This window comes from Vombatus ursinus, unplaced genomic scaffold, assembly GCF_900497805.2.
Source record: "Vombatus ursinus unplaced genomic scaffold, bare-nosed wombat genome assembly UNPS02014173.1, whole genome shotgun sequence".
Lineage (NCBI taxonomy): Eukaryota > Metazoa > Chordata > Mammalia > Diprotodontia > Vombatidae > Vombatus > Vombatus ursinus.
The window spans coordinates 1,374,190-1,394,139 of NW_020953951.1; the positions used below are offsets into that span (position 1 = coordinate 1,374,190).

At 42.4% G+C, this 19,950-nt stretch overlaps 1 protein-coding gene across 1 annotated transcript in view; it reads left to right on the forward strand.

Annotated features, from left to right (window-relative positions):
• The window catches only part of LOC114041441 (gasdermin-D-like), a 39,816-nt gene that overhangs the window by 3,761 nt on the left and 16,105 nt on the right, over positions 1 to 19,950 (forward strand). The window contains exons 4-7 of the mRNA XM_027859898.1: positions 12,718 to 12,886; positions 13,772 to 13,874; positions 16,388 to 16,435; positions 19,759 to 19,767. Coding sequence (XP_027715699.1) covers positions 12,718 to 12,886; positions 13,772 to 13,874; positions 16,388 to 16,435; positions 19,759 to 19,767 — 329 coding nt within the window. The remainder of the gene's footprint in view (positions 1 to 12,717; positions 12,887 to 13,771; positions 13,875 to 16,387; positions 16,436 to 19,758; positions 19,768 to 19,950) is intronic.

The following is a 19,950-nucleotide window of genomic DNA, read 5'->3' on the forward strand; positions in this document are numbered from 1 at the left end:
ATTTTGCATCAGTTCTTAGAAGCCTCCCTGTGTTTCTCTGAATTCTTCAAATTCTTTATTTCTCCCACTCATACATTCAGGTGCCACAATTTGTTTAGGCATCTACTTTGTTTCCAGTTCTTGGCTACCATAAAAAATGCTAGTATGAATATGACCTTCTGTCTTTAACCTCCTTGGGGCACACATACCTAGCAGTGGGACCTCCAGGTCAAAGATGTGAATATTTTAGCATCATTCCAAACTGTTTTCCAGAAAGACTGAACCAATTCATGGCTCCATCTCCAGTGTATTAGTGTTTCTGTCTCTCCATAGCCACTCTAACACTGCTCATGTCTATTTTTGGACATCTATTCCAATCTTCATTTGATAGATGAGGAAACTGAGACTCAAAGAACTGAAGAGACATGCCCAAGGTCAGGTATCACTAGCTGAGCCTCACTTTCTTCATTCAGAAAATGGGGCTTGGTGTGAGGAAAACCTTTTAAAATCCTTAAGTTTTAGAGAAATGATGGCTCTGATTATTGCTGGCTAATGTGAAAGATTTGCAGAGACTGCCAGTGACATTCAGTTGAGAACAGCTATGGGTCCTGAGAGAGATGGTTAGTGGGTGGGAATAGGGCTGATTGGGGGGGCAGGAGGTGCACCAAAGGCCTAATTCTATGTGACCATTTCTCTGACACCAGAGTCAGAAATATCCAAGAGCCACCTCTGAGGTTCCCTATACACAGTGCTCAGTAAAAGTGTTGATGCTGATGAAGAGGATGGTGCATACCAGACTGTCTTTGCTCTGGTGCCATAGACTCCCTCAGTTAGGTTTTACAATGTTCCCTTGTCTTCACAGCCATATTCCCCATCTCCTGCTCTTCTCCATGCCACCTCCCCCACCACTATACACTTTCTTTTCAACCTACTCGTGTTTGTTTCTCTTATTACTATCAGTGTGGATTTTCTCACTGGGTCTGTAAAGCCTTTCCATCTTGGCTGGGCTGACCAGAGTTTTCAGGTCATGCACCTGACTACACTAGGCTAGAAAAAAGACTAGAGAAGAACCATGGAGGAGGAAATCCTTCCATCTGCCTATTTTGAAAAAAACCCACACACCTCAATTGAGTTTCCCCTTGTTGCCCTCTTCTCCAGGCTGTGTTGTGAGGTGCTGTTCTAAGCCTGATGTCTTCCACACTGCATTCCAGTTGTCCCTGCAGTTTTTAGAACTTAATGTATCTTGGGTTTTTTTATATCATTGACATTTTAATTTCTTATTTAGTATTTTGTTTTTCCCCAGTTACATGCAAAAACAATTTTTAACATTCGTTTTTAAAACTTTGAGTTCCAAATTCTCTCCCTTCCACCCTCTCCACCCCCATTGAGAAGGCAAGCAATTTGACATAGGTTATACGTGTCTAGTCATGCAAAACATTTCCTTAATAGTCATGTTGTAAAAGAAAATGTGGACAAAAAAAAACTTCAAGAAAAATAATGAAGGCTGAGACTTACTCTCGCCCGCTTGTCAATATGTGCATCACAAATGTTTAGATTCCTTAAGAGTCTGGCCAGTATGGTGGATCTTTAATAAATCTTGTCTTCGGTTGAAAAAAAAAAAGAAAAGAAAAATAATGAAAGTTGAAAAAGTAAGCTTCAATCTGTATTCAGACACCATCAGTTCTTTCTCTGGGGATGGATAGCATTTTTCATCATAAGTCCTGAGTGTCTTGGATCATTGTATTGCTGAGAATACCTAAGTCATTCACAGCTAATCATCTTACAATATTGGTGTTACTTTGTACTCAGTACATTTCACTTTGTATCGGCCCATGCAAGTCTTTCCAGGTTTTTCTGAGAGCATTTTGCTTATCATTTCTTATAGCACAACAGTGTTCCATCACAATCACATACCACAATTTGTTCAGCCATTCCCCAATAGATGGACATTCTCTCAATTTCCAATTCTTTGCCACAAGAAAAGAGCTGCTATAAATATTTTTGTAAATAAAGATCCTTTTCTTTTTTGTTTTTTATTTCTTTTGGGATATAGACCTAGTAGTGTTATTGCTAGGTCAAAGGGTATGCATAGTCGTATAGCCCTTTGGGCATAGTTCCAAATTGCTCTATAGAATGGTTGAATCAGTTCACAACTCTACCAACAGTGCATTAATGTCTCATTTCCCCCACATCCCCTCCACAATTTGTCATTTTCCTTTTCTGTCCTATGAGCCAATTTAATAGGTATGAGGTAGTATCTCAGAATTGTTTTAATTTGCATTTCTCCACTCAGTAGTGAGTTAGAGCATTTTTTGTTATGGGAATAGATAGCTTTGATTACTTCAGTTGAAAACTGTTCATATCTTTTGAGCATTTATAAATTGGGGAATGGCTCTTATTTTTATAATTATGACTCAGTTCTCTACGTGTTTGAGAAATGAGGCCTTTATTAGAGAAACTTGCTTCAAAATTTTTTTTCACACTTACTATTGCTAACTGTATTTCCCTCCATCCTATTTATTCTATTCTCTCTCCTTTCACCCTTCCCCTCCTCACAAGCGTTTTGCTTCAAACTACCATCTCCCCCAATCTGCCCCCCTTCTATCAGTCCCCTCATTATCCCCTTCCCTTCCTTCTTTCCTGTAGCGTAAGATAGATTCATATACCTTGTTGAGCATGTATGTTATTCCCTCTTTGAGCCAATTCTAGTGAGAGTAAGGTGCACCCACTCCCCATCACATCCCTCCTCTTCTTCTCCACTTTGTAAAAGCTTTTTCTTGCCTCTTTCAACTCAGCATACCTTTAACAAAGTTACATACATGGTTTTAGCTGACAAGAAATCTTGCACGATCCTAACATGCAGTTTTGCCCAATTGAGTCAAAACATCTTTCGGTGATCAAAAAATAATACTTACAGGGGTGGAGCCAAGATGGCAGAGTAAAAGCAGTGACTTGCTTAAGCTCTCCCCCAAACCCCTCCAAATACCTGTAAAAAATGGCTCTAAAAAAATTCTAAAGCAGCAGAACCCACAAAAAAGACAGAGTGAAACAAATATCCACTCCAAGACAGCCTGAATGGTTGATCAGAAAGGTATATCGCACTGGGCTGGGAAAGGAGCCCAGTTTGGCATGAGCCCACAGGCCGCAGCAACCCTGGAACAGGCCTCAGAGGGCTGAACTGAGGGCAGCTGTGGCAGTTTCCAGACTTCTCAACCCAGGAACGCCAAAGACAACTTAGAAGGTCAGTGGGAAAAGTCTGTGACTGCGGTGAGAGAAGGAGCTGGGTCTCAGCCACAAGTCCTGAGCATGCCCTTGGGGCAGCGGCTGCCTCCTGAGCTCCTGGCCCACAGACAGAGGGGGAATCAAGTGACTGATCAGAGGGGGATTGCAGGAATCTCTCTGCTGGTGCAGGATTCTCTTGCTTTGCTCGTGCTTGGATCTAAGTCACAATTCTGGGTAGTGGACCTAGGGCGAGAAGGATCGCTGGTGTGGTGGAGCTTGTAGTGGCTATGGAGAGGAAACCCTCCTCACAGTTCCAAGACAGAAAAGAGTGCTCATAGACCAGAGTACAGGCCATAAAAGGAGTAAACACCTCGCCCTTGATCATAGCACCTTGGAAGAACTGAAAATTTACAGGTCCCTAGAAGTATTTCTGAACACAGCTGCACAAAACCCCTGAAGCTTGGGACTGTACATTCTCCACACTGGAAACAGACTCCTACCTTAACAAAGAGTTTATAACTCAAGTAATTGGCCGGGATCATGAGCAAGCAGCACAAAAAGAGTCAGACTATATTATCTTACTTTGATGACAAAGAAGATTAAAACATACAACCAGAAGAAGACAACAAAGCCAAAGCTCCTACATCCAAAGCCTCCAAGAAAAATATGAATTGGTCCCAGGCCATGGAAGAGCTCAAAAAGGATTTTGAGAAGCAAGTAAGAGAAGTAGAGGAAAAACTGAGAGTGATACTAAAGGAGACCCAAAAAAATACTGAAGAAAATAACACCTTAAAAAATAGCCTAACCCAAATGGCAAAAGAGGTCCAAAAAGCCAATGAGGAGAAGAATGCCCTAAAAAGCAAAATTGGCCAAATGGAAAAGGAAGTCGAAAAGATTACTGAAGAAAATACTTCCTTAAAAATTAGAATGGAGAAATTGGAAACTAGGGACAATTTGAGAAATCAAGGCACTGTAACACTAATCAAAAGGAATGAAAAAATAGAAGAGAATGTGAAATATCTCATTGGAAAAACAACTGACCTGGAAAATAGATCCAGGAGAGAGAACTTAAAAATTATTGGACTATCTGAAAGCCATGATCAAAAAAAGAGCCCAGACATCATCTTTCAAGAAATTATCAAGGAAAACTGCCCTGATATTTTAGAACCAGAGGGCAAAATAGAAATGGAAAGAATCCACCAATCACCTCCTGAAAGAGATCCCCAAAGGAAAACTCCTAGGAATGTTGTAGCCAAATTCCAGTATTCCTAGGTCAAGGAGAAGATATTGCAAGCAGCCAGAAGGAAACAATTCAAGTATTGTGGAAACACAATCAGGATAACACCAGATTTAGCAGTTTCTACATTAAGGGTCCGGAGGGCATGGATTATAATATACTGGAGGGCAAAGGAATTAGGACTACAACCTAGAATCACCTACCCAGCAAAACTGAGTATAATCCATCAGGGTAAAAAATGGTCATTCAATGAAATAGAGGACTTTCAAGCATTCCTGTGGAAAAGACCAGAGTTGAATAGAAAATTTGACCTTCAAATACAAGACTCAAGTGAAACATGGAAGAGGTAAACAGGAAAGAGAAATCATAAGAGACTTATTAAGGTTGAACTGTTTACATTCCTGCAGGGAAAGTTGATATTTGTAACTCATGAGTCCTTTGTCAGTATTAGGGTAGTGGGAGGGAAAAAATTATATGTTTGTATAGATAGATAGATAGAGGACACAGGCTGAGTTGAAGATGAAGGGATATCTGTAAAATAAAATTAAGGGGTGGGGGAAGATTATATTGGGAGGAGGAGAAAGGGAGAAGTGGAATGAGGTAAAATATCTCACATGAAACATACAAGAAAAGGCTTTTACAGTGGAGGGGAAATGGGGGAAGGTGAGAGGGAATGAATGAATCTTATTCTCATGGGATTTGGCTTAAGGAGGGAATAACATACACAATGGGGTGTGGAAATATATCTTACTCTACCAGAAAATAAGGGGGGAAGGAGACAAGAGAACAGGGGATTGATAGAGGGGAGGACAGATTGAGGGAGAGGATAATCAAAAGCAAAACACTTCTGAGGAGGGACAGGGTCAAAAGAGAGAAAAGAATAAATGGGGGGTAGGATAGGATGAAGGGAAATATACTTAGTTTTTCACAGACATTACCACTATGGAAGTGTTTTGCATGACTACACATCTATAACCTGTATCGAGATGCTTGCCTTTTCAATGAGGGTGGGTGGGGAGGGAGGAAGGGAGAAAATTTGTAACCCAAAGTTTTAAAAACACTTGTTAAAAATTTAAAAAAAATTTTAAAAAACATATGAAATGTAACCTGTAAGATTACATTTTGCTTTGATGAGTCAAATACTTCTTTTTGTACTAAACAAATATTTTGTATTATATATACAAATATACTGTACTCACTGCAAAAAAAATACTTACAGAAGAATCTTGTATTGAATACACCTCTCAGTCATTTATGTGACTATGAAGATTATTGTTGAAAATCTCCATTGAAAGCCTGCCTATTTCCCTCTCATATTTTCTTTTTTTTTAATTTTTAGGCAATTGGGGTTAAGTGACTTGCTCAGGGTCACACAGCTAGTAACTGTCAAGTGTTTGGTCTGAGGCTGGATTTGAACTCAGGTCCTCCTGACTTCAGGGCCGGTGTTCTATCTACTGCGCCACCTAGCTGCCCCCTCCTTCTCATATTTTCAAGGAAGCCTTAAAGCACCCTAGAAACATAAGTTATCATTATCATTACTAACAATATAAAGGTCAGCTATTGTTACAATTCTACCTTAGTCAAAAGGAACAAAGTAGATGAAAGAGGCAAAGGAATTGCATATTCACTTGAGAAAATCCAGAAACCAAAGGGGAAAAGCATCAGTAAGATGAAGATGAACAGAGGGAGAAATGGAAGCAATCTTGTCCTGGGAATGTACTACAGATCACCTGGACAGACAGAATAAATAGATGAGGGCTTCCAACAACAGATGTGCAAGTCTTTCATGGGATAGTATCAACAGGAAACTTCCTTTATCCAGTTATCTGCTAGAGTTGTCCTCCTACCAAAGGCAGAAAGCATATCAAATTCTTCATAGAATTTCTCCCCTTCTTCATCTCCCACCCAGAGGTTAGTGCATAATCTGCAGTCATCTTCATAGCAGTCTGTTTGTTTCTGCCTCTCATGAGCATTGCAAGGCAAAACGACCAAGTGGACATGAAATTACATTTCTTGTTATCTTCGAAACTAACTCTACTTTTGTATTTGCTTTCCCAAGGAGAACTTGTCAACTGCCATTCAATTTGGCTACTTGTTTTATGTCTTCTGGTATTTTTAATGTTGAGAGAGAATCATTGTTTAGTTCCTACTTCATTTGTATATTAACACATTTGCTGCACATGCGGAGTACTATCAGTTAAACTAATACTTAAGGACAGTCTCTCCTTATACGCTGTTCTAAAGCTTGTTTTCATCTGATTTGTATCTCTCCTTCACTGAACACCTTGATGGTGATTCTCTTTCAATCACTTCCTCTATTCACGTTGAGAACTTTAACTAATGAACCCACATTACCAAGAAGACAGATGCAAGATGGCTTTTCCCTTAGTTGACATCTCTACTTTTTGCATTAGGAAATCACAGCCCCCAAATCAACATGTGGCTCTTCCATCTCAAATCTAGGTGGTCAAAGTCTCCCATCATCCCCAATCTGAGAAGACTACTCTGCTGAGTTAAACAAAAAAAGGCCTTGTTTGACAGGAAAATAAAAAAGTTAAAAGAAAGTCTTATGGCTAACATGAATACTTTCTACTATATTCCTCAAGTAAAGTTATTCTCGTCATCTTACAAAGGTGGCCCTTGGGGAATCTAAGGCCATTAATTCCTCCTGCTTATAACCCAGTATCTCCATATTGGATTACCAATATTTCAGGAAATTCTGAGTTGCTTGTAACTTCTGTTTTTCTCATTTTTCACCCATGTTGTAGAACCATGCAAGCCCTACCCCATCCAACTTCATTTGATAGAATCCTAGAATTTCAGAGCCAGAAGAAGCCTGAGAGGACAACTAGTCCAACCTCATGTGCAGAGTCATCCCTTGCATACCTCCCTGAAAAGTGATCCTCTGGCCACAACTTCACTAGCTTAGGTATTTTGTTAGGAAGATACACTTTTTTGGTTTATTTTCTTAAACAAATCTTTTTTTAAAATGTATTTTCTCTTTCTCCCATACAATCCCCCTACAATCATAGAAAAAGAAAAAGAAAGCCATTATATGATATATGCAGTCAAGAAGAACAAATTCCCAAATTGGCCATGTCCAAAAACCACGTCTTATTATGTATCTGGAACCCATCATCCTTCTGTCAGTAAATATATAGTATGTTTTATCACCAGGCCTCTGAAATTGGTCATTGTGTTGATCAGAGCCTTAAGACTCTCAAAAGTTGCTTGTTTTTACAATATTGCTGTAATTTTATATGTGATTTGCCTTGTTCTTGCTCAGTAATAGTTCATACAAGTCTTCCCAGCTTTCATTACAACTGTCCCTTTCATCATTTCTTAGGGCACAATAGTGTTCCATTACATTCATATGCCATCATTTCTTCAGTCATTTCTTAAGTGATGGGCACTCCCTTCCCCTTAGAATTTATTCTTTGCCTCTATAATAAAAGAGCTTCTCTAAATGATTTTGTCTAAATAGGCTATTTTCATCTTTTTAAAATGTCTTTGAGGGGGGCAACTAGATGCTGCAGTAGATAAAGTACTGGCCCTGGAGTCAGGAGGACCTGAGTTCAAATCAGGCCTCAGACACATGATATTCAGTAGCTAGGTGAACCTGGGCAAGTCACTTAACCCCATCATCTCGCCAAAATATATATATATATATGTATCTTTGGGGCATTATAGACCAAGAAGTGTTGATGCTGGGTCAAAGACTATACATAGATTAATGATTTGGGGGCACAGTTGCAAAGGGCTTTTCAGAAGGGCCATACCAACTGACAGCTTCTTCAGCTGGGCATTAATGTGCCTATTGTCCTGCAGTCCCTCCAATATTTGTCCTTTTCCCCCTTTTGTCAAATTTGCTAATCTGATGGGTATGAAGTGGGACCTCAGAATTACTTTAATTTATATTTCTCTTGTTATTTCTCATTTGGAGCATTTTTTCCATACTACTGTAGATAGTTTGGAATTGGAAGATATTCTTCCCTTCTTTATCATATGATGATATCCTGACTCAGGACCCTTTCATCTTTGTCAAGGAGTCTGAAACCTCCTCTGGTGGGGGCATTCAGGACCATTGAGTGGGTAAATTCTGGAATGCCCAGAACCAGCAGAAGACAGGAAAAAGCAACCCAAACAGGAAGAATTCTGACTGAGCCCTAAGAAGTCCAATGTCAGAGGAATGGGATTACAAGTCATCTAACCCAAAGGGAATCACAGAAATAAATATGGAGTACAGAGTCAGGTGTTATCTCAGACCAACTAAATTCTGCAAACATGTATTAAGCATTTACTCTGTGTTCAGAGCCTGTGCTATCCTGGAATTTCAATGAGATGAGTTTCCTCCCCCTATGGAACCTGTAGCACCAACAAGTTGGGGTTGTCACAGGGGCAACAATAATTAGAACTGACAATATTCCTGAAGACTAGGAACCTTTGAACTGTCTATGGCCAGTGTCACTGTCCCCTCACATGTCTAAAGAGCTACCTTCTAAGCAGTCCCCAGACTTCAACACCATGCCCCCACATGGGTCCTCCCTGGGTCCTTTTCAACTCTGTTTTGACTGTTGTCTTCCTCCATTAGAATGTAAATTCCTTGAGAGCAGGGCTCTTTGATTTTGCTTGTATCTGTATCCCCAGTGTTTAGCATGATACCTGGCACATAGTAAGTACTGATTAAATGCTTGCTCTGGCACCCAGCTGTGAGCTGACACTTGGCCCCAGTTGAATAACCCAGTGTTCATGTCCAGGATGCACATGTTCCTGAAGAAACTTGTGCCAACTAGAAAGAGGAACAAAAACACCACCTGGGTCCCTGCCTCATTTACCTAGAGCCCTGGAGTCATACTTGATATAATCACTCCGAGAGAAAAATGGCGGTATCATTCATTCCCCACGTAGATCAAAAGCATGGACTGAGGGTTCTGATCAGTTCTGATGATTGTGCTTAGTTTTTCTATGATGTTTTGGAACTGGCCACGGTAGGTAACTGTGAGGGACTGTCTGATGTTGGCAGCTGCCAGTTGGGTGCTGTGGCATGGGTAAGGTAAGATCTGGGTATTTTGGAAGTCGAGGCAGGGACTGTGGTAGACAGAGTCGTGTGTACTGGGATGGGCTGGATACGGAGAAGCCATGAGGCAATTGGGCAGTGCTATGAGATAAGCTGGGTGCTAGGAAGTAGCCGAGCCTGAGCTCCTGAGGCAAGGGGCGGTGCCACGTGGGAGTGGGATGGCAGAGGACTGAGCTCCCTCTGCTTAGTCCCCTCCCTATATGCAACGTCATCCCCAGATGCCTCTTGTGACCTTCCTGACCTTGTGCAGCACTGACCCAGTCCCCTCCTGAGTCTGACTTCCTAGGTCACGTACTCTTGTCTATGCGTCAATCCCAGATGCCTCCTTCCTGTATCCAATCCTAGCCTCCTACATCACTCCCTCCTCCTTGGTGTGCTAAACTCAGACAGCCCCTTCCGGTATCTGACCCTACAATCATTGGCTAGTAGCGGGCTGGGGAGGAGGGGCTAAGTAGGTACTTAGGAACAAGCGTGGTCAGAACACACACGTGCGCTCTCCCCTGGCTCCTGCCTGTTGCTCTGGCCTTGCTGCTTGGGCTTGCTATGATGGTTTGCTGTGTTGGCCTCTGAATAAAGCTCTGGTGTTGGTGCCTCCTGATGGCTCGTCTCTGTGTGGTGATCCGGCTGAGGACCGAGGACCCAGGCGTGGGTAAGACTCTGGTGGTGTACTTCTTTTAAGGGAAGTAGGTACTGGCGCACGACTGGCAGAAGGCCAGCGTGCGGCCCGTATAGGTAACTCCATTCCCAGTACTCCACACATGTTAAGTAGAACATACCTCTGTCCTACGTAGAAGAAAATAGCCAGCCACCTTCTTTATCTTAAGGGTATCCATCTTCAATCTTCTCACTTCCAGAGTCTTTGCTTCTTTGTTTCTTAAAGCAGGAACACTGGCTTCCCTTCTTCCTTTGAGACTAGGTACCACACTAGTCAATGACCTCAAAGCTGGCTTCACTCCTTTGTTTTTAATCTCTTGCTTTTGAATCTCCTTTCTCCTCTATGACACCTTTCCTGAACCATCAATGCAGGTGAAAGTGGTCTCTCCTCAGATTTTCTCTGAGCCAAAGTACTTGATACTTGTATAGATTAAATTACAAAATGATCCCTAAAAAAAAACTCAAATAACTGGAAGACTAGTCAATGTTCATAACTGGGCCATGCCAATGTAATAAAAATGACAATACGACCAAAGTTAATTTATAGATTCAATGCTACATCATCTAAATTACCAAAGGGATTTTGTATAGAGCTAGATAAAAGCATAATAAAATTCATTTGGAACAACAGAAGATATAGAATATAAAAGGAAATAATTTTTGAAAGGCAGAATCTACGGAAGAATAGCACTTCCAGACCTCAACTATATTACAAAGCAGTAATCAAAAAACTCATTTGATATTGTTTAGAAAAAAAAGTAGAGCAATGGAACAGACAAAACAAGGAAGAATCAGGAATAATTGAACTCATTAACTCAGTCTTTCATAACCCCCAAAACAAAAATTATCTAGGAAAGAATTCCATATTTCCTTTTTAATAGTATTTTATTTTTTACAATTACATGTAAAGGCAATTTTTCACATTCATTTTTTTAAAAAATTTAAGTCCTAAATTTTCCCCCACTCCCTAAAAGCGTAAGCAAGTTGATATAGGTTATCTAAATGTAATCATGTAGAGTATTTCCATATTAGTCATGCCAAAAAAGAAATAGACCCAAAGGAACAAGCCACCAAAAAAGTGAAAATGGGATACCTCAATCTGCATTCAGACTTCGTCATTTCTTTCTGTGGTGATAGACTTAGCACAAAGATGCTGTTACTCTATACAGTGTTCTCCTGAACTTTTTTTTTCTTTTCTTCATCTTTTTAAAGATTTTTTTGTTATAAAGGATGATTTTCTGGAAGGAGGAGGAGGAAGGACACAGGGAGGAAATCTAGGTGATGTAAGAGCAAAAGATATCGATGAAAAATCTTTTTTTTTTCAAAAACCTTCTCTGAGTCCCTTTTCTCACTTGCACCTATCCCACTGTACCTCTTATTCTTCTTCAGGTGCATGTAGCAAAGGCACTGGCTCTGAAATCAGAGCACCTGAGTTCCAATCCTGTCTCTATTGCTCGTTACCTGTATGAGGTTGGATGAGTCCCTTAACATTTCCTGTCCTCAGTTTCCTCATCTGTAAAATGAGGAGGGTGAGGTAGTGGACCTCTAAGGTCCTTTCCAGTTGTAAATCTATGATTCTCTGATAAAGTGTTATGAGGAATTTGAGGAGGGAAACATCATATTCTGCTGAGACAGGGAAGGCTTCATCCTGAGAAGGAGAGCAGAGACTTCACAGATGCAGATGGGGGTGGCGACGGAAGGTATCCCAAGGCCCTGGGGCAGCAGGAGCAAAGGCAGGAGGCAGGAGAGGGTGCAGAGAGACATGGGGGTGGAGTTAGTTCTGATATAGAGGACCCAAAAGGGAACAGTGGGAGGTAATACCTGACACAGGTTAGAGCCATCCTAGTGGAGGGTGTGGGATCTCAGAGGGGGATCTAGTCAGGTGCTCTGCCTGAGTTAGGAGTCCTCTTTGTAGCATCCCCAGCCTGTGCATAAAGGCCTCCAGCAAGAGGGAACCAGCTACTTCACCAGGCAACCCATTCCTTTGTTGAGTGGCTCTATTTCTTAGGAAGTTCTTCTTTACTCTGAGCTGAAATACATTCCCTGGGGACTTCTTAAACTGGTCCTATTTCTTCCCTCTGGGGCTAGAAGGCAACAAGTTTGTTCCTTCTGCCCCAGGACAATCTTTCATATATTTTAAGATAGGGATGATCATGTCACCTATAAACTCTCTCTTCTCCAGGCTAAACAACTCCAGTTCCTTCAGCTGTTTCTATGCCACTTAGTTGTGTTTTTTTTAAACTCACCGTCATCTTGGTAGCCCTTCTTTGGATAGCTCTGCCTTAATGATATCCCTCCTAAAATATGTTTGCCTTCATAGGAGACAGGAGTCCTTTTGGCTCCAGTCTTTAGGCCTTTCAAACATGTGCACAAACTATCCTTTGAGTCCTTACCACCACTTCACACCATATTACCCCCAAGGCACTGGCATGGTGAAACCCAAACATGCTCTACCTGGAGATGACCTTGAGCAAGGTCATAACGGAGAGGGATGGGAGAGGGAATCCCAAATGCCTCACCTGCTGCCTTCCCTCCTCCTCTCCTACAGGAAACTGAAAACCCCAGAGCCCTCCATCTTCCAGGAGCTTCGAAAACGTGGAGAGAACTTGTATGTTGTGACAGAAGCCGTGAAGACCCAGAAAGAGGCCATTCTGAAGAGGTCCAGAAAGAAAGAAGGCTTTGGGAAGATCACCATTCCTGGGGCCTCGTGTGTCCAGGTTAGAACATACTTTGGAGAGATGGGCACAGGGAGGGAGGAAGGTCTGAGTACTCCAGCATCCAGTAACCTTCTAGGCTTAGCCCCATATCCCCAGAGACTCCCAGCAGGCAGCTGGAGACCTGGAATGGACCTGAAGACTCCAAGTCCATGTCCCTTTCCTGCTTCCTGTTTGGAGCATATCCATTAAAAATAGCAAGTCCTACTGTGTGTAATTGGTGCTTACTCATTCTCAGGGGTGTGGATATTCATCAAATAGCAGATAATCCAAGAGAACTTCAGTTGGGGTTAGGAATGCAGTAGGGCAAGTCAGGAAGCTGTTTCATTCCCTTCCTTGTGACTCCAGGCAGCTCCTTTAAATGTGATGAGACTTCCTAGGACTGTCTGATGAGGAAGCATACACACACACACACACACACACACACTAGAGGGAGCCAGCCTGGGGTTGAAAAGCTGTGGAGAAATGGCTTAGGGGACACCTGCAAATAACTGAGAGAGGATTGTTGTCCTCAGTCACAGCTGCATCTGACAAGGCCCTACCCAGATTGTAGCTCAAAGCCTCTGTCCCTGCCTACTATTTCTTCTCATTCCCTCTCTCCCCAACACAGAGAACTGGGGGCTGACTCCTACCCAGCCTCCATCCTGACTTCTGCTCCTCCCTCTCCTCCACCCCCTAATCTTCAGATCCCTGCTGTAAACCTAGCCATGTCTGAGCACTGGATTTGGAGTCATAGGACATGAGTCTAGATTCCAACAGTATGACCTTGGGCAAGTCCCTTCATCTGAGATGGGATTTCCTGAGAATGAGAGAGTTGGATGAGCTGAGCTCTGAGGACTCTTCCACTTCTAGATCTGTGACGCCTGCCCTCTTTCCTTTTCTCCCCAGGGTGAGGGTCAAGGGAGCTTGAACACAATGAAGACAGTGACTGTCCCTGAGGGCAGTATACTTGCTTTCCAAGTTGCCAAGTTGATTATCCAGGATCAGTGGAGTAAGTTGGATCAGAAGAACCAGGGTGGGGAGGATGGAAAGGTGGAGGAAAATTTGCCATAAACCACCCTTCTCCTACCAAGGGTTGAGGGAGGTGGAGAATGGGAGGGGGCGTTACCATAGTATATGTCCTGGTGTTTAGGGAACTCAGCTGCCCAGATGGTTAGGTAGATGACATCTAAAGAGACCACCCTGTCCCTCTCTATCCCACACATATAATCTTAGGTTTGAGGGCTCACTTCTAGGCTCAGGTAGAGGGCTGGGAAAAGGAGGCTAGTCTTCTCCTCACTGAGTTTTCCAACTACCCAGGTGAGGGGGCAGGAGAGGCTTTAGGGGCACCAGAGAATAGCTATTCTTTTTCCTTTTCCTTCTTCCCCTTCCAGTCATCCTTCTTTTTCTGGATTACCATAAACTTCATACCAACTACAATACTTGTAGATCAAAGGTCTCCCATCTCATTGATTTGGTTGTTCCTTCCAAACATGCAGGTCACAGCATCTTAGCACATGGTCTCCAAGACTTGTCCTGACCAGAATTCATCCCCCCTGTGGCCAGCCAGGGAGTGAGTCTCTCTACACTGAGCTAAGCTGGCCTTTAGACAACAGACCTAGGACTCTGCTCAAAGGCTTTCTAGCTTACCCCGGCCCTTAACACAGGGTCTGGTACATAGTTGGTCCTTGATAAATGTTTATTGATCAGTCAATCAACAGGCCAACCAGTATGACAAAATCTCTATTCTACTGGCATCACTTCAAGATCTCCCATTTCTCAATGAGGCATCCCTGAGGATAATTTCAGGACACAACATGTGAGGAAGAAAATGCTAAATAAAACTGTGAAATCCAAATTATTTACATTTTTATAAAAGGTAGAAACATGTACAAAAACTTCACAGTAATTTATTTCCTGCAGCCACTCCCCCCCCAGTCTCTTACCTGTTCTTATACTCATAAGCTTTTGATGATGTCAGTTTTCATAGACTCATATTTAGTCAATCAGTAGACATTTATGAAGCACCTACTATGTGGCAGGTATTGTGCTAAGTGCTGAGGATAGAAAAAACAGGCAAAATATAGTTCCTGCCCTCAAGTAGCTTACACTGTAATGGGGGAAAAACATGCAAATAGATATATACAAAACAAATTATATAAAAGATAAATGGGAAATGATTAACAGAGTATTCTAATGTATTAACTGTGTTCTAACACTTGCAGGTGTGGGTTAGGTCAGATACTCATTGAGATCCCTTGCAACTCTCAAATTTTCTGTTTATTATTTTGCTCTGCATCACTTAGAGTTTAAATTTGGCCTCAGACACAATTTGTGACCTTATAAGTAACCACTTACAAATGACCTTTAGGAGGTCACTTAGCTTCTGTCTACTTCAGTTTCCTCAATACTAAAATGGGAATAATAGCATCTATTTCACAGGGTTATTGTGAGGATTAAAGGAGATAATATTTGTAAAATGCTTAGCACAGTGCCGGCAACATTGTAGGAGCCTAATGAATGTTTATTCTCTCCCCACTCCTTTGCTTCCTTCCTTCTTTCTATATTTGTTTATATTCTTCATATTTGATATTTTTAATTGCCCAAAAACATTCCATGACTTTGACATGCCCCAATCTATTCCATCATGTCACAATCTCCCTTGAGACAATGGCTAGAAATTAGGAATAGATAATAATTATCTTATAACGGAAGAGAAATCTTCATATTTCTCTTGCATTGACTCATGAAGTGGGGAGCTCCCCAAAACTCAAAGTATTCAAGCAAAGGCTCAATGACCACTGGTCAAGGAGACCATAGATTCCTGCTTAGGCACAATTTGGACTAGATTCCCTCTGAAATCACTTTGAAGTGTGACATTTTTCTTTAATTCAGTTGTTGGACATATATGTCGTTTTCATTTTTTTTTATTAAGCAGCTCCATTTTGTACAGAATGGCCTTTTCTTTCCCATTTGAATTACAACCTTCCTCCATTTAAGTCTTCCTCTGATGTGTCATGACTGCGTTGTGGCAGCCCTGGGTTCTCAGTGAAGGTCCTGACAGATCATTCTGACCTCAAAAAGTTTTGAGTATGGGCCCCAAGTATGTCCATCACTTCAGAACCAGTCTGATTAAATTGGGAGGCTTCTCATCACCAGCAATTTGGCCACATAGGTTATGGTCCATGATTGTGGAGGAAGTGCCCACCGCAATGAAATCATGGGTCCTTAAAGCACTAAGGCAATATCAACTTTAAAATCAAGTCCTCAGCCTCAGTTTCCTTATTGGCAAAATGAGGGTGTTGAACTCGTGGATCTCTCAATTTCTCTTCCAACACTAATGATCCTGGCAGTGAAATCCCTAAGTCAAAGGGTACGATTGGTTTTATGGAATAGAGCGAGATGGCTTTCTAAAAAGGCTACACTGATTTATAGCCTCTCCAACAACGGAACCCTGTCCCTTTTCCCCCATAGCTGCAACTGCATTGAATTTTATCATTTGTAACCATTTTCTTCTTTATCTAGATGTTCTTCTACTTCCAGACAAGAACCAGAAAACCTTCCCACCTAAAGGTGAGTGACAAGGTTGGTTGTCTTTCTAGCCCCTGAGCCCAGTGAGCCCTTGACAGCCCATCCAGGGGACCACTGTCCACGTAGCTCCTCAAGGACACTGTTAGTTCCCTAGAATTGAGAAACTGCCCTCTCTGGTTTTTGATTCAGCTGAAGGTTCCGCTTAGGTGAGCCCCAGAGAGAGCTAAGTATTCTTTCCCTCTATGTAGCATAGAGGAGATAGAACTTAAGAAATGATAAGAACTTGGAAGGAAATGGAATGGCTAGAGAGCCTGCCTCCAAATCTGGAAGAACTGCATTCTTGAATAGCCTGAGACATGTACTGGTCGTGGGACCCTGTACAAAACACTTAATTTCAAGGTGCACCAAGCAAATCTCTGGTAGAGGGAATTTCTTCATTGGCTATTGTCAATACCAATGAAATCTCGGGAACTAAAATATACACAGGGTGTCCCAAAGACCTTTGTGTTGTTCATTCATTTCATTCATGTCCAACTCTTAATGACCCCGTTTGGAGTTTTCTCAGCAAAAATACTAGAGTGGTTTGTCATTCCCTTTCCAGTTCATTTTTACAGAAGAGGAAACTGAGTCAAACAAGGTTAAGAAAACTGCCCTGAAAACTCTTAGTGCAATTTAAAGTTTTAATAGCTTTTGAGATACCCTCTATATGTGTGTACATGTGTTTATATGTATGTGTGTATATACATGTATATACACATATATATGTACACATATGTATACAGGCTGCTAGGTGGTACAGTAGATAAAGGGTTGGGTTCAGAGGCAGGAAGACCAGAGTTCAAATTCAGCCTTAGACACTTCCTAGCTGTATGACCCTGGGCAAGTCACTCAACCCTGTTTGCCTCAGTTTCCTCATCTGTAAAATGAGCAGGAGAAGGAAATGGCAACCCACTTCAGTGTCTCCATCAAAAAAACCCCTAATACACTTCCTAGCTGTGTGACTCTGGGCAAGTCACTTAACCCAATTGCCTGACCAAAAAAACATAAAAAAAATTAAAAAATAAAGAAAACCCCTAATGGGGTCACAAAGAGTCCAGACACAACTGAAAATATGACTCAACAAAAAGTTGTACACACAGAGAAGTTACTTTAAGGTTCACAAAATACTGTGTGTACATTACCTAATTGGACCCTCCCAACTACCCTGTGTGATAGGGAGTCCAGGTGTTGTTAATGACTCTGCGTCATAGGTGGGCTCCCTGTCTCCTTGTCCAGCATTCCATTCACTCTGCCCACCCTGATGGTGATAGAAAGATGAAGGCCTTAGAGGAATATTGAGGCCTACCTGTTTGTCAGGTTGTTCTCTGGTACCTTTCCTCCTTCTGTCTAAACAAGATGTCAACCATAACTTACACATTTCATATTACTTTGTATTTGTCTAATGGAAAATCTCATAATGAATCCTATGGGCTCTTAAGGGGTGAGACAGGCAGGAATTAGCAACCTCCTTTTACAGATGAAGAAGCTCCACTCTTGTCTCAAGGTCAGCAGAGACCTTGGTTCAAATCCCACCTCCTGTATACACACCAGCTGTGTGTTGTGGCCACATTGCTGAGGGACCCAGTCTTCTTATCTGTAAAATGGGGATCATGGCACCTGTAGCCCAGACATCTTAGGGCCCCTTTGAGGATCAAGTGAGATAATCTATGAGAAGTGCTTTGCAAACTTTAAGCCCTCGCTAGCTAGAAGTCAGCCGTTATTGTTAGGTCTAGCACTGACCCAACCAATCACCTGTCAGACTGGATGGTAAGAACCATAGGGATGGGAAGACAAACTGAGTCAGGGAAATGTGCAAGGTGGATTTGATTCTTTGATTTGAACTGGGCAGTGTTGTTCTGTGCTTGATTCCTAATGTATCCTGGGGATGGATGGCCTCTGAAAACTGAAACAGATATTTTCTCTTTTCAGATATAAAATCTACAATGCGCTTCACATCAGGTTTGTGACTTTTTCCCCCTATGTTCCCACCTCTTCTGCCTCTCCCAATTTAAACACAGAGATAAAAGCAGCCTGAACTATTCAGAGGCAGGATGCATGGGCAGGCCAGGGTCCACAGGACAGGGAGGGTCCAGGAGGGAATGACAGCACCAAGGCCACACTGCTTACGGTTCTATCACAGCAGCACCAATGAGGTGGGTCTGGGCCCCTTCCTAGGGACTGTGCTTATGTAAGGGGTGGAGGCAGAGCACCCAAAGGCTGGGGGTGACCCTGGCAGGGAAACCAGCCTCAGGTTGCAAGGGAACTTGTCTCAGTAGGGCCCCAGGATCTGTCACCCTACACGTCCTACATGTCAAATGAGATAACATTCGTAAAATACTTAGTATAGTATCCAGCACATAGTAAATGCTTTATGAACACCTGTTCCTTCCCTTCTCTTCCTCTGAGTGTAGAGGCAAGGCACAAACCCAGATTGCCCAAGGGGCTTCCCCAGGTTCCAGGGAGTGAATCTTCCTGTGTTCAGGTGTCAATGATCCAAGAGTTGAGAGTTCAAAGGGCCTGAAATGGGTAGAGTCTGCACGAGACTGGGCTGGGCAGCACCTCTATGCCTGGGCACATGACTGCCCTTCTTATTTGTAGCTGCATGAGACCCTCATGCCTGGGGCACAGGGCAGGGTTTGCACTCAAGAAGACTGGCCTGAAAGTGCTATGGAAGGCTCTGTATGATGGCAGCTAACATTCTATGGTGTTTACTATGTGCTAGACACTGTGCTGACAAAGTGCTCTGAAATTATTATCTCATTTGAACCTTACAACAAGCCTGGGAGGGAGGGGCTATGATTATCCCCATTTGACATGAGGAAGCTGAGGCAAACAGAGATTAGGTGACTTGCCCAGGGTCATGCAGCTAGTAGATATCAGAGACTATATTTGAACTCAGGATTGCTGACTGCTGGCCTGGGGCTCTATCTACTGCTCTGCTTAGCTCTCTGAGAGGGAAGATTAGAGATCATGGAGAGAAGGTCAGCGTCCCCAGACTTCCATAACACCTCACACCTCAGCCAAAGAGGGAATACATCCAGAGGAGGAGGGTGAGCAGATGGAGGGGCTGTAGACCCTGCCAGGGAAGTAGAGATGGTTAGCCTAGAGGAGAGAAGATGTGAGAGCAGTCTTCAAGTATTTTAGGTCTGTTATAAGCAAGAGGGATTAACCTTGTTTTGTTTGACCCAGAGAGGGGTAGAATTCAGAAAAAGGTAGACTAGCTCTTTACAAAGACTCTCTTCTTTCCCATTAGATATATCATTATTTAATAAACTGCACCTTCCACCTCAAGACTATTTATTAAGTCATTCATGTCTTGGGTCAAGGGATCATTTGTGGCGAGATTTTAAACAGGAGGTCCCCTCAGGTAAGAGTTGTGTGTAAGTTTTCTAAAAGACTTCATCCAGGCAATGTAGGATTGGATAAGGTCCAGGATCTGTTGTGTGCTGAGTGTGACCACAGATGGGCAGCTGGGGGACTGCACCCTACTAAGGGTGGATCTGTGGAGGATGTTTGGG